General features: G+C 52.2%; 5 protein-coding genes across 5 annotated transcripts; all 5 read left to right on the top strand.

Annotated features, from left to right (window-relative positions):
- Positions 1–590: 590 nt before the first annotated feature.
- On the top strand, positions 591–2,565 carry A1O1_08255 (uncharacterized protein; the record flags this gene model as incomplete). Its single annotated transcript, XM_007729117.1, has 5 exons — positions 591–1,323; positions 1,382–1,687; positions 1,748–2,108; positions 2,169–2,325; positions 2,392–2,565. 5 exons carry the CDS (start codon positions 591–593, stop codon positions 2,563–2,565), a joined length of 1,731 nt encoding a protein of 576 aa, XP_007727307.1.
- A 2,685-nt stretch (positions 2,566–5,250) lies between these two features.
- Positions 5,251–8,161, top strand: A1O1_08254 (uncharacterized protein; the record flags this gene model as incomplete). The annotated part of the gene is made up of 4 exons (XM_007729116.1): positions 5,251–5,775; positions 5,829–6,652; positions 6,714–6,910; positions 7,011–8,161. The coding sequence occupies 4 exons, from the start codon at positions 5,251–5,253 to the stop codon at positions 8,159–8,161; spliced, it is 2,697 nt and encodes an 898-aa protein (XP_007727306.1).
- Positions 8,162–8,972: 811 nt separating this feature from the next.
- A1O1_08253 (uncharacterized protein) lies at positions 8,973–10,207 on the top strand (the record flags this gene model as incomplete). Its single annotated transcript, XM_007729115.1, has 2 exons — positions 8,973–9,009; positions 9,066–10,207. 2 exons carry the CDS (start codon positions 8,973–8,975, stop codon positions 10,205–10,207), a joined length of 1,179 nt encoding a protein of 392 aa, XP_007727305.1.
- A 2,840-nt stretch (positions 10,208–13,047) lies between these two features.
- Positions 13,048–15,057, top strand: A1O1_08252 (uncharacterized protein; the record flags this gene model as incomplete). Its single annotated transcript, XM_007729114.1, has 7 exons — positions 13,048–13,188; positions 13,252–13,304; positions 13,361–13,523; positions 13,597–13,839; positions 13,892–14,086; positions 14,149–14,525; positions 14,586–15,057. 7 exons carry the CDS (start codon positions 13,048–13,050, stop codon positions 15,055–15,057), a joined length of 1,644 nt encoding a protein of 547 aa, XP_007727304.1.
- Positions 15,058–15,664: 607 nt separating this feature from the next.
- A1O1_08251 (uncharacterized protein) lies at positions 15,665–17,245 on the top strand (the record flags this gene model as incomplete). The annotated part of the gene is made up of 1 exon (XM_007729113.1): positions 15,665–17,245. One exon carries the CDS (start codon positions 15,665–15,667, stop codon positions 17,243–17,245), a length of 1,581 nt encoding a protein of 526 aa, XP_007727303.1.
- Between the last annotated feature and the right edge of the window lie 219 nt (positions 17,246–17,464).

Genomic DNA, 17,464 nt, shown 5'->3' with positions numbered 1-17,464 from the left:
CTTGGGGAGAAACTTGGGGCCATCTAGGGTGTGTGGATGGCCTGACGCATCGGATGCTCGGCTGGAAGGACGTTCTGAGCCCTCCACATGATGCCCACCTTCTCCCTCGCACTCTTCCTCCTCTGCTGTTGACCTACTGAGCCTAGTTGGGCCCGTCTCGAGCTCCGCCCACGGCTGGTCCAGGCCTCTAGAAGGTTAAGGTCGGGCTAATGGGCCTGCATGCGTCGCCTCATTGGTAGATTGTCAGCCCGGCCTATCTCAAGCAGTCATCAAGGTGGAAACCTGCGCGCGTCTTTGCTGGTTGACAGCTGTCATTCGTAGCGCAGCTTTTTCTTCATTCTCCCCGTGGGGAACTCAGAAGAGTGCTATCTCCATTGAGGTCATGTCGTGCTAACCATGCTCGGCTGGTGATGGCTAGTGAGCCCATGGTGAAGATTTCCGGGGTGAGTGGCAGACAACCCTTTCGCCTCAACTCCTGCTGCATCGTGCATATAAGAGCCCGACACTCGGTGTGTTCGATCGGTCGACGTTGTGCATTCACAGCTGGCTATCACTGTCGCACTTGAACACATCGACAACTCTTTTCAAAAATGGCCTTCACCCCAGACTGGACCCAGACCCAGCCCGAACATAGGTGGGAGATCCTTCGATGCCAAAGTCGCTTTGCATTATGGGCGTTGTTCTCGTCCATCGGTGGCATGATGACAGGTATCTTTCTCTTTCCATTCTGTGCCTTTCAACATCACTTTTCTGACCTCCTTGCAGGCTTTGATTGGGGCGTGAGCAGCAATGCGGCGTCGTTGCCTGCCTTTCAAATTCAGTTTGGCAAGCCGTACCCGACCGCTCCCAGTGGCTATATAATTCCTGCAAACTACCTTTCCGGATGGTCAGGCGCCGCTTCCGGTGGCGACATCGTCGGCATTCTCATCGCTGGGCAGCTCATCGAATGGGTTGGCCGGAAACATTCTTTGCTCATCGGCAGCGTCATAACGGCCATTGGGGTGGGCATGCAGATTGGTAGCAGCGAATGGATCTTATTCCTATGCGGCCGTCTGGTGAACGGTACACATCATGGTCCCCATTTTGTCGAGTTGCAAGAGCTGATCTTGGTGCTAGCCATCGGTTTTGGGATTGTTTACATTCTGTCGCCCGTGTGGATTGGCGAGACTGTGAGACCGGAGTTGAGAGGGTTCTACCTTTGCTTCATGAACGGCTCCATCGTCTTCGGTCAACTGCTGCTTGCAGTGGTGGCAAAAGGAATCTCCACCATCGACTCTCACTGGTCATACAGAATCCTCATCATCCTCCAACTGGCCTTTGTGGGTGAGTTGGCCACCTCTCGCAGCATCTCTCCAGACCGAGCTAACAGATGTCACCGCAGTGCCTCTGCTTGTCATCTACCCATGGTTTCCAGAGTCTCCCTATTACCTGTTCAAGAGAGGAAAGCCCGAGAAGGCGCGCAAAGCACTTAACAGGATCCATGGATCCTCAGATCAAGCCTTGATTGACGCAGAGATGCATCGTATTCGCAGCAACTTTGAGTACAGTGAAAGCTTGAGAATGGCTGCGGCTCAGGACGGTACCCCCCTTCTCGTCCAGTGCTTCAAGGGCCCGAACTTGCGGCGCACCCTGATTGCCATTCTGCCCACAGTGGAGCAGGTTTGCGTCGGTTCGACCTTTGTCCTCGGTAAGCAAAAGCATCTACTGTTGTTGGAGAGGCTGCAACTAACAAACACTACAACGACAGGCTTCATCACCTACTTTATGTCCCTTCTGGAGATTCACGATTTCTTCACCGTCACCGTGGTGCTCAGCGTGGTCATGTTGTTGTCCAGTATGGCCGCATTTCCCCTGATCGAGGCGGTTGGGCGTCGGCAGCTTCTCATTCCGGGAACCTTCTCCTTGACAGCCGCCCTTCTGGTCATGGGAATCACGGGCTGCTTCAGTGCCAAAGCTGCAGTCTGGGTCTTTTTGGTTTCCGTCTTCCTGTGGGCGATTGTCTACCAGGCCACTCTAGGGGCTATTGGATTCGCTTTTGGCGCAGAGATTCCTTCTCTTCCTCTACGCTCTTCTAGTGTGTCTCTGATGGGCTTCAGCCAGATGGCAGGGTGAGTGATCCTCAAGCAGTACCCCAGCGTTCGATTGCAAATGCTGACCTTTACCCGAAGTGTTTGGGTTGTCTCCGTCGTCCTTCCATATCTCATCAATCCGGACGCCGCCAACTTAGGTGCCAAATTGGGCTTCATCTTCTTCGGCCTCAGTCTCCCGGTATGCGTGCTGATGTACTTCTACATTCCAGAGACCAAAGGCTTGACCTTTGAGGAAGTGAGTCTTTTACCCATTCGATTCCCTTCACACAGCAGCACAAATGGACTAATTTTGGCTTTACAGCTTGACTATTTGTTTGTGAGCAAGACTAGCTGCCGAAAATTCCAGACTGTCATTAAGGAACGTCGGATGCTGGCCGAGAATGCCCTGGAGATTGAGGTCAAAGGTGCCATCATCACCACCAAGGCGTCCGAGAATGGTGCCAGGGTGGGCCACATTGAGAATTCTACCGTGTGAACCTCCTTCATGGGCGTGGAGGGACAGGGCAATTGGGAAGAGGGGGCAGTAGTGAGGAGGAAATCGGAAAAATGGAGAGAATGGTGGAGGAATAGTGTGCTGGAAAGGGTCTCATCATTCATGTATGTTTAGGAGCCTTTTTTGTGCGGAAGCTCCCATTCTCTAGGATATATTTGTATACGGAACATGTTTGGCCATCCATTGCATTTCCTCGGCACGCACTGTGCACTCGATCTTTTGCTTACTCGTAAGTTGCCGGCCAACGGTATTTGACACCTCAAGGCCAATGCTATGCCGGGTCGGCCACGGTAACAGGCCTCTCCCCCGGTGGCTGCTATTCTCTTCCGAACTGCCGAATTTGTCGGCAAGGGAAAGTGGATGGATGTCAAGACTGGATTGTTGGACTCTTAGTGCTGCGGGTCTCGTCTACAGATGCGGGAGTTCTAATCCTGCTATGCAGTTGATCGTGACAGTCCCGATGCAAATGCATGCATGCCGGCTGGTCATTCACTATTAATCTTGTTATTCCTCCGATCCAGCCTCTTATAATATGCGCAGACTCGTCCTCTGGTGATCAGGCTCCAATCTCTACAAATCCACTAGTACTCCAAACATGTCTTTACCACTCGTGTTTCCCGTCGAAGATGGCCCAGGCAGGTTCACTGAAGTGGCCAGCTTCCACAAAAGTGCCGTCTCTCAAGAACAGGTGGGAAAACACTTACTCTATCGGTATATGGGCTGAATAAAGCATACTGAAGGAAAACGTATTCTAGTTCGCAACGGGTACTCGAACCATCTTGCAAGAGACTTCCGAATTCCCAATCTTCCGACAAGTCCTCGCCGGAGACAAGGCAGGCGACGAGGGCACATTCATGATGATCTTCGACTGGACGTCTGCCAAAGAGAAGGATGACTTCAAGACTGGTGAGGAGCCAACCCGGTGACATAAGCAAACCAGAACACTCAGACAGATTGCCAACATCGTATGATGCTTAGATCCTGCGATCGAATCGGTCAAGAGCAAATGGAGCGCCCTTATCGACAGCGAGAAACCCGATCTTAACATGTAAGCAAACACATCCTCCTCCCTGACTCTTCGGACCACTGTAGCTTGTCTGGATCGTTTGAAACTAATATCGACATAAATCTTAGCTATCACATTGCCCTGCCCGGCTCCGCGACCACCCCGAAATGCAACTACTACGAATGCGCGATGCTGCGGATTCCTCTGGCAGACCAGAAAGAATTCGCTGCAGCCATGGCCACTTACATCGAGTCTCACGAACCCAACACGTACCAGTTCTTCGTGGCTGCGGCCGCGCAAGAGGATCCCGAAGCCATCATCATCGTGTGCGGGTTCCAAGATGAGGCCAGGGCAGATGTTGCAGACAAGATAAGCCTCGCTTTCCGTCCCTTTGTAAATCGTCTTGCAGGGCTTGCTGACCTTCGCATACAGTTCGCAGCATCAAGAGTTGAAGAAGGTGAATGATCCCATGGTCAAAGGCTGGTGGAAAAACTGTGGCCGGCTACAGGTCTTTCAATGAGAGTGTACCGTGCATCGAATGCATTTCCTGGGTTGATCTTGGCCATTGGGTTGCTCCTGAGGGCTGCTTGGTCCCTTCCTATCCAGTTCGAGGCAACTAAAACCGTAGATCTTTAGATATGATAATGAACACTTTTGCGTGTCCTCTCTTGTAAAGCTTGATCTATCTCGCGCAAGAAGGGAGTCACCTGCCAACTTCATACAGGGAGGAGATCTGAAAATAGACTCCGAGCCTGTCCATCCATGGGACCAGCATCACGACCCTAAAGGAGGATGAACTGATTGAATGACTTGTAAGTCTCTTAAAGAGTAGGTACCAGGTGTATATGTGGTAGAGCGCAGGCCGGTGAGGCCGACGCGATAGGCTTCATGGTAAGCCTGATCACAGTCTTCAGAAGCATCAACATTGTAGAAAGGTGTTACATCAGCTACTGACAAAACTTTGCCCTGCAGGATGTCGTTTCTTGCGACTCCGTTAGAGAAGAATTACTACGTATGATTACAAACTCTGAACAAAGAGGTTACTGTACCCCATAACCCCATGACCCCCGGCTGACATCCACCACGGACGAGCTTTGTGGGGATTTCGAGCCCACAATCATCCAACTGGGAAATGAGCCCAATCCAGTGAGTATCCAGTATTGATTGTAACATAGTATCCATTAAAATCGCTTGTGCGATCGGAGTGTCGGGATTCCGGCTCCAAACTTCGACAATATCAGCATTCAGCGGCACTCGGCAAATCGGATCATGTCAAGCACGCGCTCCTAAGCTGCTGCTCCATTTTCAGTCTCTGCCAGTTACACACAAAGTATGGCAAGTATGGCACTGTATGAGCCTCTGAGCCACTATGATTCAATAACAATGGAGAGCACTCTACCTGCCGGGCGAAAAGGCAACCAGGCCATGAAGCTCTACGGGTCCGAATCGTCAGCCGGCCGGCGCGGTCTGCCCTCTGACATGCCAGCCACAGCAATATTCTCAGTTCTTGTGCTGAGGAGAACCGATCGTTCTTGTGGGTTGTGTCTCTAGATCCCGTGGTCTTCTTATAATCAAGCCAACGTGCCATGTTTGGGCCAACCTGGCTGACTTGTAGTAGTTCGGCGTACAATTCGTGAAGAAGGTCCAGACTCAGAAGAATCATGTCGAGACAAAGAAATCAACTCTCCAGTTGCTGGCAATGGCGCCTGGCGGACCTCAATGGCCTGGACAATCCAGAGGTCGAGGACGATCTCTTTCAATGGCATGGTGCAGCGCATATGCCCTCGGTCATTCACATGGAGCTTCTCCAGTTGGCGCTCATTCCCGACCCTTACATTAATGAGAATGAAAGAGACGTTCAATGGGTCGGTCAATCGGATTGGGAGTATCAGTGTCAATTCGAGACCCCGGAAGGAATCATGGACTTGCCGCTGGTCGAACTTATATTCGAAGGTCTCGACACTTTCGCAACAGTCGTTTTGAACGGCCAAGAAATCCTCAAATGCGACAACATGTTTCTGGAGCATAGGATTGAAGTTGGCAAAATCTTGAAGCAAGAGGGGTCGAACACCCTGAACGTCTACTTTGAGAGTGCCATCAAGAGATCCACGGCGCTGCAAGAGCAATACGGTGTCCGGAAGGCTCTGGAACGAGATCCGCGCCGTATGCATATCCGCAAGATTCAGGTACGTTCGGCCACTCCAAGGACAACTCCTCCGGCATCATCTTACGAATGCAGTGTCAATGGGGTTGGGACTTTGGCCCTCAAATGCTGACCGCGGGTCCCTATTGTCCGGTCTTTATTGAAGGCCATGTTAGCCGGATCGCAGAAACATCCATCACCTCCAAGCTTGCCGATGACCACTCAAGCGCGGTGATTGACGTCGGGGTCGGCATTGAGGGCAAGGCAGCACAGACTTCACTGCATATCGATATCGTGGACGAGAACGGTGTGGTAGTCGCCACAAAAAGCATTACGAAGACACGAGGCTCAGACGTGGTCAGTCTCAAAGTGCAGAACCCGGAATTATGGTGGCCCAATGGCCACGGAAAGCCAACGCTCTACACGGCCGAGATTATGATCCGCGACATGACTGGAAAAACGTTGGATGTTGTCAAGACCAAATTCGGCATCAGATCCATCCAGCTAATCCAAAGGGAGCTCCGTGACGCGCCAGGACTGACGTTCATGTTCAATGTCAATGGGAAGGACATCTTTGCTCAAGGGGGCAACTGGATTCCGGCAGATACACTTCTGCCCCGGATCACACGGGAGAAGTATTTTGATTGGATCGAGAAAATGCAATTTGCACACCACAATATGGTCCGTGTTTGGGGAGGCGGCATCTACGAGACCGAAGACTTTCTGGATGCGTGCGATGCGCACGGGATTTTACTGTGGCACGACTTTGCACTCGCGTGCGGTGACTACCCTCTCAACCCGGCCTTCATCGACAGTCTCAAGTTGGAGGCAAGACATCAGACCAAGCGACTCCGAAACAGGGCCTGTCTTGCCCTTCTGTGCGGTGGGAATGAGGATTTCCTCTTCCAGGACATCTTTTGGTACGCATCACGGCGCCCTGACCCTGCTTCTGAAAGTGCCCACGTCTGATTGATTTCTCAGGAATGGACCCTATGACCATGAAGACACCCAAGGGCCGTTTGAAGGCAAAGGATTTCCCCAACGAGAGATCTACCTTCGAATTCTACCCGAAATCGTGAGAGAGGTTGCCCCAAGCATCACATACTGGGCCAACTCGCCATGGGGAGGGAAAAAGGAAGCCAACGATCTGACTGTAGGAGATATCCACCAGTGGGAAGGTAAGTTTCTATCTTGACACATAGCCTTGGGATTTGCTCGCTCCCATCCCGAGGTGGTGCATGCTTCACGGATAGTGACTGATCTGTGTGTCGTCTTCAGTCTGGCACCTTCACCAGTATCCCTACCAAGATTTCCCTCACTTGTCGGGCCGATTCGTGTCCGAGTTTGGTATGTTCAGTCTACCCATCATGCGAACGGTAGAACACTTCATCACACGGCCGGAACAGCGATACCCGCAGTCAGAGGTGGCGGACTGCCACAGCAAGGCCAGCGGTCAAGAATCACGAGTGGCCCGCTACCTGGCCGAGAACTTTCGCTGCGACACGTCCGACATGTCCAACTATGCGTACCTGACCCAATGCATGCAAAGTGAGGCCGTGTGGTACGGTCTGTGTCATTGGAAACGCAAATTTGTCCCTGGCAAGGAGGAGTGTGCTGGGGCCCTGGTCTGGCAAACCAACGACCTGTACCCAGGCATGAGCTGGTCGTATATCGACTACTTCGTGCGACCCAAGCCGGCATACTACACGATCCGTCGGGCCTTTGCGCCTGTCCAAGTCGGGATCCAACGGTCGCCGAGATCGCGATTTTTGACCGAGGCCGCGCCCGAGAGAAAGATCCTTGCGCCAACGTTCGAAATCTTCGCGCACAACTCGACCACCAAAGAGGTCAAGTGTCGCTTGCGTCTCACGGCCTATGATTTCAAGACGCACCGTCCTATTTCGCTGCTTCCCGAAGACTCGGAGCGGACTGTGAGTCTGCGAGCCGGCCAAAATACCGAGCTTGCCTCGTTGCATTATGAGAAATGGACCAAGGACAACCTCATCGTCCTCGAGGCCAGCTTGTTTTCGCTGGAGAAGGACGCAGCTGCCAGTTCCGCCGTGCTCGCCAGAGTGGTTGACTGGCCAGAACCTTTCCGCTACCTACGATGGCCCAAGCAGACAACTCGAGTCACGACCTCGATTGCGCCGTATGCCACCAACACGGGCCTTCAGTCTGCCAGTGGTCTTGTCACCAGTGGCGGCCAAGATCCTGGCTGGGAAAATACGGTAACGTTGACTGCGAATGTCCCGATCAAGGGCGCTTGGGTGGAACCGATCCCCAACGGCAAGGAAAGCGTCAACGATCCGGAGCCGTTGTGGAGCGACAACATGGTCGATTTGATGCCCGACAGCGCCGTCAGCTTCAAGGTCAAGGGGTTGAAAAGCCGAGGTGTGAGGGTGCGCTACCTGTATGACTGGGAAGTATGAGACCAGATTCAGACTTGTGGGTAGACAAACGTCGTCGATCATGCAGAACATATTGTGTAGACCTTGATACGCATATTGACTGTTGATTAAAGGCGACATCCATATCCAAACCGTACGCTTAGAGTTTGGGTCTCCATGTTCACATATCGACAAGACTAGACCTATACGGAACCCATATCTCGATGGATTTGGACCTACACGAGACGTAGTTCTTGTCCAAATAAACAAGGTACTCATTCCAGATCTTGTCACAACAAGGTTATAGCGTGCGTAATCCCGGATTCTGACAGTCCTCAGCCCCGCCCGACTTCGGGCACGCCTAGCGTCGCGGCAACAGACTAGAAAGGAAGGAACTAGAAGCACCGGACGCGTGATCGACCAAGGCCCAGCAAGTAGACCAGCACGTATGATATCCTGGACGGCAGTCGATCCCGAGCCGATATTCCGAGTTCAGGATCCGGCCCATACCGGCTCCGGGTCTGGTCTGCTATCTCGCTCCCTCCCACTCTCGCTCCCCCATCATTTGTTCCATCCTCTACAAGCAGGCGGACTTTCGTGTGCCTCGGTTCTACTTGCGTCAACTAATATCCCTTTGCTGACCCTCTTCGTATCTTCAACATACCAATCGCAGGCCTGACGACGTACTACACAACATCGGAATAATTCGATTGACCTATATCAATCGGATTAATCAGTCGCTGTATCAGCTTCACGGTCTTGTTTGGACATAGTTCACACAATTCTTTATTACGTGAAGGAGTATAAGCACGTTCAAACGACACCTTTAGAGTCAATAAAAACCCTTGCAATCATGACACAGCCTCGAGTCATTCGATGGGGCATCATTGGTATGCGACTCTTTTCACAGCTCCCATTCACGATGGCTAACGATCCATGTGCGCAGCAACCGGGTATATCGCCCGAACATTTGCAAAAGATCTCCTAGTTGACCCACGGACTCGCGGGGTCGTGGACATTCGACACTCAGTTGTCGCGGTGGCCAGCTCTTCATCCCAACAAAAAGCTCAGGATTTCATTGACGATATCCTGGGACCGGGCCACGAGCAAAAGGAGCCGTGCACAGCATACGGCAGCTATGATGCGCTCCTCCAAGACGCCGCGGTCGACATCGTCTATGTTGCGACACCACACTCTCATCACTTCCAGGTGTGCATGCTATGCTTGCAGAAGGGCAAGGCGGTGCTGTGTGAGAAGCCATTGGTGGTGAATGCCGCGCAGGCGCTTGCGCTGCAGAAACAGGCGCTGCGGCACCAGACTTTCCTCATGGAGGCCTTGTGGACGCGCTGCCTGCCTATCAGCAAGACGCTCCGCAACTACGTCCTGGACGGCGCCGTCGGGGAGATTCTTCGCGTGTCCGCTGACCTTTCCATCGGTGTGGTGCCCGAAGACGTTTTTGACCCCTCCCATCGCATGGTGAACAAGGACCTGGCTGGCGGTGCGCTTCTCGATCTGGGCATTTACAATCTGTCCTGGATCTTCTATGTGCTCTACAACCTCCGGCCACCGGGCCAGAGGGTGATCCCTCGTGTTATGGGCTCTGCCATGACTCTGGATGCTCGCACAGGCGTGGACGAGGCCACCACCGTCCTGCTCGACTTCCCTCCCCCTACTGCTGTACAAGACCAACACGCGGCTCATGCAATCATGACTACCGCCTTCCGTGTCGACAGCAGCGTCGACTCGACGGACCAGGCAGCCCCAACCGTCAGGCTGCAGGGTACTCGTGGCGAGATTCTGCTGTACGGGCCCATTTACTGTCCACATCGGCTGAGGGTGGTTCGGAAAGAACAAGGACCTGCTTCCGTTGAGCAGCATGACTTTCCCATCCCTGATGGCATCAAAGGCATGATGTACGAGGCCGATGAGGCAGCTCGGTGTTGGGTCGATGGAAAACTTGAGAGCGACGTCATGCCCTGGCACGAGAGTCTGGCCATCTGTCAAATCATGGATGAAGTTAGACTTCGTTCCAATCTGACATACCCTGACTCGGTGGAAACGACCGTTTATCACGGCCAAGTGGATTGAAATACTGTCAACGCTTGATCGATTGTCAGAATCAATGTGCATGGAATGTCATGAGGGGTTCCTAGCACCTATGGATTCGATATATCTCTTGAGACCCTTTCAAGACTCTCCATCTTTCGCCACGAAATATAGCTTTCCTTTCTGGCTCTGACTCGTCTCGATGGATGGTGGTCGGCTCCCACTTCCCCTACTCCATAGGACTCGATTATACAGAAGATGATCTTCAAATACAAAAAAATCAGATAAAATCTATGGCCTGGCTGAGCTTTTGTACTACACAGCCTTGAGAGAGAATGCCTCGAATCTGTGACGGTAACAAATCATGTATCCACATTCAGCGAAGTCCAGATGTTGCCTTCTTCGTAAATACAAGGAATATTGGTCGTTCCGGGTGTGGTTAAACAGTCATCCCAACCTCTAGGCTGGTGGACAGAAGAGCCTTGCCAATTTCGCCTACCAGACCGATGTGTGTAAGAAGCGCGTGGAAACTGACGAAGCTGAGGCAGAACCAAACCTCTCTCCCACCACCGGCTTTACACCTTTTAAGTACATAACAAACTTGGCCCATTGCATTGACAAGCCGAATAACAGCCAGAAAATCTGAGAAGCAATTGACTCTTGAGCAGACTCGTTCCAAGCATAGCTAGATCTGATTTAAGGGGACTCTGCCAATAGATCTGGTCCAAAGAGAAGCATTCTACTTTTCAGCTCGTTCATGGGAGGGATGAATAATCAAGCTGAAAATGTGTATGCGGGCAAGCTCTGGGAAAAACACTGAGTTCGATGAAGACCGTTGCGGCTCTTGCGAGGCTGGACCGTCATCTTTCGGCGTCGATTTGGAGGACCTCGTTGTCATGCTTTGTATGGCGCGTGTTTCGTTCTCATGTTGTGGGAATCAAAAAGCGAGCAGAAGCACTTCTGATCAATATGGCTCACGCTGCATCTTTCTTTTTCGCGAAACCTGTTGTTTAGAACCAAGTTTCGGCCCCAGTTCCAACGGTCTCCCTGAATATTCGAATTCCTGTGAAGACCGCCTGCAAATCCAACAATGAGGAAGTTCCTTACCACACTTTCCGTTGGCGGCAGAAAACGCACGCAATCGGGTATCGCGGCTCTCCGTGAACTCTCTATCGCTAATTATGTTATTCCTATTAATGAAAAGATTTCACGAACAGATGGATGCTGGATGCTGGACGAAGTGTGTAAGCTGGATAGGACGACAACGAACTTGCAAGTGCGTAACGAATCCCTATGCCCACTTGACCGCCTATACAGCTTGGTGTTCAAGATATATACAGTACATGGGTAGTATTTGCTAGGCATATAGCAATACCAAGAGGATCAAAAACACGGGGCCGAACAGGGACTCCCTGAAGCGTATCAGGGCCTTGTATCACAGTAGGAAAGCGATTCTTGTGACTCACTTGGGTGGGCCAAAGATCATACCGTAGCTGGGGTTGAATCCGACCTGACTGGGGGTAATTCCAGCGTGAGACTCAACAATTCTACATTAGTGCAGAGAACAGCAAGCAGAGCCTGCCTCGACGAGCCCCAAATGACGGATGCCACACAGTATGCGAGTCGCCTAACTCCAAATCGATCGACAAGTAGTGACGAATAACGAAGCTCTCAAAGACAATCTAGGAGCGAGGAAGAAGACGGAACCTTCCGTTCTTCAGGAGTTCAAGTATTATACTCCACACTCTCCGCCTTCATTGTGGTGGGATTTGAAAATCGGGGTTAGTCTCGGTCGCGAGACACGGGTTGGACGGCGGACGGAGCTGCTTTCGCAGAAGTTTCAACAAGACTTGTCATTCCTTTGTCTCGATGATGGTCGTTGGTCTGGAGTGGGGAAGGATCTGAAGATGCCGCAACGTGGCCGGAGCAGCCTGTCCTGGATGTCTCACCCAGTTCCAAGTACTGAATTGGACTCACCGAGCGCATAGAGATGGAAATGGTGTTACTTCTGGCAAAGACATTGTCGATACTTCACATTCGGGCAACCTGGTCCGTAACCGCGTCGGCATGTTTATTCTTTACCTCGAATCATCTCAACGAGAAGTCAGTTTGCGCAGGGACGAACTTGCGCTTTGGGTCCAGAAAACCGAAGAGAAAAGATCTTTAGACCTGACCTACGCATAGACGATCCAGTCTGCCTTCGGCTTGATGATTCACCAGACCGAACTGAGAAAGACAGAGATGGATGTTCTGATTCGAACGAAACCAATCGGCTGCTGTGATGTCTGTACTTGTTGAGCAGTCAAATGACCCCAATGACGTGCCCCCACGGCTGAAGCAGTGAGTTTAAGGTTCTACGGCCGGGGTACCCCGCACTTGAATACCATCTGTGCGGGGCTCAACAGGGAAAAAATCTGGAGGACATACGACTGCCAGTACTTTGGTCAGCCTCCGAGATACACGCGGTACCGTTGGATTTGATATGAGCGTGTTCGATCGGAGATGGGGAGGTACGATCCAAACAGCAGCCGACCAGAAAACATGGAGTATTTGCAAAATAGAACTGGCACTGTCCTCCGCTTCGAAGATGCACCGGTTTGACGCCGTTGTGAGCCAGCCAGCTGGCCAGGTTCCATTGGTCCTCTGGACGCAGATTTATTGACCAGCCGGTTATTTCAATAGGTCCCACATCATGTGTCCGGGGGATTGTCCGGGCGTGGGCGGGGTTGGTAGGCTCCGAGGGAAATGTCCAAACCGTTTTAGTATGCGAAGCATGGGTCGACGAAAGGGATATAAAGCGAATTCTCTTCGCGCGTGGTGATTTTGTCTCTCGTAGTGTGGCTTCGCGCTTCTGGATAGAGAACAACTCACATCTGTACAGCATGGCATCATCAGGCGTGGCCAGCGTGGGCGTTATCGCTGCCCTCCTCTTTCTCGTCGTCAAATTACTCCAAACAGGAAAGAGAGCGGCAGGATTGCCTCCAGGGCCACCAACAGTCCCAGTCCTGGGCAATCTTCACCTGGTCTGTGGCCTCACACACCTACCGTTGCCCCTGATCGTCGACCGATATTTCTAACAACAATAGATGACGGCTCGAGATGGGCACCTTCAATTCCAGAAATGGGCCAAGGAGTATGGGTAAGCTGGTGCTCTTGCCACTTGATGACGACGACAATGCATTTACACAGGCGCAGACCGATTTACTCCCTCAAGCTGGGCACCAAGACCTTTGTCGTCCTTTCTTCCGACACGGCAGTGAAGGATCTTCTTGACAAACGAAGCAACATATATTCCTCGAGGCCCGACATGTTCATCGGCTCGACATTGGCGAGTGGAGGCTTGCGGGTTCTTCTCATGGTATAGACCCGTACATCCCTGGAGTGTCCAAACTCGCCTACGCAGTGAAACTGACCAGTGACCACCCAATCAGCAATATGGCCCGACCTGGAGGATGATCCACAGGATGATCCACAACATTCTCAATATCAAGGCTGCAGTCACTTATGTACCTTACCAAGATCTGGAGAACAAGTTCATGCTGCTTGGAATGCTCAACCAACCCGAGGAATTTGCAAATCACATGCGGCGATATACGAACTCACTCACAACCCAAATGATCTTTGGCTTTCGCACACTCAACATTAATGATCCCAAGCTGCAGCAACTGTTCCATGTCAGTAGCACCCACTTTCTGCAGTGTGTAGCACGAACTTACTAGATACCAGGGTTTTGAGAAATGGGCAGAAGTCACAGGAAGTTCCAGTGCACAGATCCTTGACCTGTTTCCCATTCTTCAACGGCTTCCCAAGTTTCTATTGCCCAATTATCGCTATGCAGAAAAGCTTCACCAGGAGGAGAAGGCCCTGTACGTCGGCCACTGGCTGAATGCGAAGAAGGCGATTAAGGATGGTACTGGCAAGGTGAGCACTGACTTGTTCCCCGCCATTGCAAGAATTCCAGGACTAAGCCTCCTGACTCGTAGCCATGCTTCTGTGTCGACCTGGTCAAATCACAGGAGGTCGAAGGGTTTTCCGATGACTTGGCGGGTTACATCAGCGGGTCGTTGCTTGAGGCAGGTTCGGACACTACCGCAGCGACCCTGATTGGCTTCATTCAAGCCATGGTCGTTTTTCCCGAGGTGCAGAAGAAAGCACAGGAGGAGATTGACCGGGTGGTGGGAACGGAGCGATTGCCGACCATGGAAGACGCACCGCAAATGCAGTACATTCGCGGCTGCGTGAAGGAAAGCATGAGGTGGATGCCCACAAACATCTTGGGAGTGCCGCATTCGGTCATCAAGGATGATGAGTACATGGGATACAGAATCCCCGCCGGCGCAAGCATCATCGCCAATGTCTGGTAAGACCGAGGGCAGAGCTTGTTTCCACTGTCCAGAGGAAGGAACACTGACACTTCCAGGGCTATCCATATGGACCCGAATCGGCACACCAACCCACGAGCCTTTGACCCGGATCGGTACGCGAATGACTTCCTCAGCGAGTTTGAATGTGCCACGAATCCCGACGTCAGCAAACGAGACCATTTCATCTTTGGTGCCGGCCGCCGGGTATGTCAGGGCATGCATATCGCAGAACGGTCACTTTTCCTGGCCATTGTGCGAATGCTGTGGGCTTTTGACTTCGAGAAAGCTCGCGATGCTCGGGGCAGTCCAATCACCCCAGACATCGATAAGTTGACACAAGGACTCTTCGTCTTGCCGGAACCATTTCCAGCTGTTATCAAACCAAGGAGTGAAGGTCATGCGCGGCTGATCAGAACCACGTGGCAGACATGTGAGGAGACTTTGTTGGACCCAGAGACGAAACAGTGGAAGAACGTGCCGGAGGGCATGGTGTTTGGTACCTACACTCCGAGTAAAGAGGAGGGATAGAATGACCCACGGATGCGCCCGAATCAGAAATCACACGCCAATATGACAAGATTGTTGTAGCACACTGCGAAAAATTCAGCCCTGTCAACCCGTGGCTGAAGGAACAGACTGTCCGTTCTTTCGGTTGTTAGTTAAGATTAGATTGCCGGCATTTTTTGCACACGGTCCATTCGTTTGGCTTTGACCGTCCGTTCTTTTGTTGAGGACCACTTAGTTCAACACGCCACTCTCTACAATTCATCGAACGACCGAGGCGCTTCGTTTGCACCCACTCCCAATGTCATCCGAGTCGTGGGCATGATGTTTTCGCCCGATGAAGTCGCCGCCGAAATTTTGGAGGTGGTGTCACGTGACCAAAAAATCTCCGCACGCCGATTTGGAGATGAGATGTTTGAGGATCCCAGGGATCCCGGATGAGTCATCAGGCCCGGCTCCGAAAGTCATTTCGAGTCGCGTACCACGTCGCGCGATAGAATGCCCATTTCCCGTTCGTTTTCCATTCATTGCAGTTCATTGTAGTTCAATTCCAGTTCATTACAGTCCATTGCAGTTGTATTCCAGTCCATTATAGTTCAGGGCAGTGTAGTGTATTACAGTTTCGTCCACCATGCCCCATTTCGAGTCCCATTTCGAGCATTGGCCCGAATACCGAGTGATATTTTGCAAGACATGTCGGTTTTGTCCCGTGCCCAGTCAAATCACCCGTCATTTACGAGATCATCACGGCCATGTCAGTGCCGCCATTCAACGGCAAATTGTCGAGGCCGTCCAACAGATTCCCGATTTGGCGCAGCAGCCCGGCCAGGTTCGATACCCGGACCCGGATACACCACCCATCCCCGAGTTAGGAGTCATCGAAAACGCGTTCCGATGTACAGCGCCCCGAAATAATGCCACCGAGGGTGGGTGTGGGTATATGTGTTTGAACATTAAGAGCATGCAGCGTCATTGTAAAGAACAACACGGTTGGATTAACGTTCAGAAAAGAGGTCGTATGGGTCGAGGCGGTCGCGATACGCGACCGCCGCAGACGCCCAATCGCATTTGGGTGGACGGGTGTTTTGGACAACAGTTTTTTCGGGTCGACAAATGGAAGAAGATTTTCCCCGTGGCGGCGCCCGAGTCCGCCCGCGTGACGGTGGATGAGATTGTGCAACGGGCGGAACGACAATTGGCGGCGCAACAAAAAGCCATTGAAGAATTTCGACCACATGAAGTGATGGGTCATCAGGAAAATCGATATGAAGTGAATGGATGGTTGGAACGAGCCGGTTGGGCATCCCATTTAGCCCGATACACCTGGGATGAGTTGGAGCATTTTGTCGCCATTCCACGAAGGAAGGAGGAGGTGACCGAAGAGGTGACCGAAGAGAGTGAGAATGAGGATGACACCCAGGTCGACCGGTCATCATCATCATCAACAACATCATCAGCATTCCCCCGTGTGGAGGTTGAATTATGGCGAGCATGTCAAAGCACGATCCGGGTCATTCAGGCCGCGCAAAAATCCAGTCATCCCGACGTGGTGGGATTGGCCGCGTTACAATACGTCAATCGTCGCGAGACGGGTCAAAAGAACAGCGAGAAGCCATTTTACGGTCGCCAGATGGGCAAGACCATCCGCAAGTACAGCCGACATTGGGTTCGCATATTGTGTTACGTGTGGCGGACCCACGACGACGTCGAACCCCCACCGCCGTACAAATTGACCGACCGACAGCGACGATGTTTCCAGGCATTGGAGGAGAGTGTGCAGTCACCCGTCCCGACGACCGATCGACGCACCCCGGCGGACCAGGCATGTTTGGCGTGGTGGATGTCGTTATTGGATCACGCGTTAGGAGATCATCAGTACGACAGTGCGTTGGTCAGTGACATGGCCGTGTTGGGATGGGACGGTGGACGCGGGACATGGCAACCGGCCACGACGTACACGCCCACGATTTCCGCCGTGGTGACGGTGGCCCGGATGTTGATCATTCATCAGGCCCGACAAGAACGACAAGCCCAGGTCCAACGGTTGCGAGATGTGGGCCGCACCGAGGACGAGGCCGACCACCAGGCCCCCACGCATTTTGCATTGGTGCAGAAGATGGTGCGACGATTCATGACCATGACCACGTTCGACGGTGCCCCCAGTCCGATGTCGTTTTTGTTGAGTTTGCGGACGTACGGGTTCGTGATTTGATACAACACCTAGTAGTTTAGGGTCAGACATGTAGCGTGGATCGGGGCCGAGAATAGGTGGTGGAAAAATTAAGGTTTGGGCTGTAGCGTGAAATCACATTGTAGCGTGAAATATTCTGTAGCGTGAAATCTCAGCCTCGCCGAGCCATACACTCTTACACTCGATGGCCCATCGCGTCCCTCAACTCCCGAGGTATATGAGATCGACAGGATTCGAGCT

The sequence above is a fragment of the Capronia coronata genome, assembly GCF_000585585.1.
Source record: "Capronia coronata CBS 617.96 chromosome Unknown acBCG-supercont1.8, whole genome shotgun sequence".
NCBI classification, from domain to species: Eukaryota; Fungi; Ascomycota; class Eurotiomycetes; order Chaetothyriales; family Herpotrichiellaceae; genus Capronia; species Capronia coronata.
The sequence above is the reverse complement of the archived record's forward strand: the minus strand, read 5'-3'. Positions and strand labels throughout refer to the sequence as shown.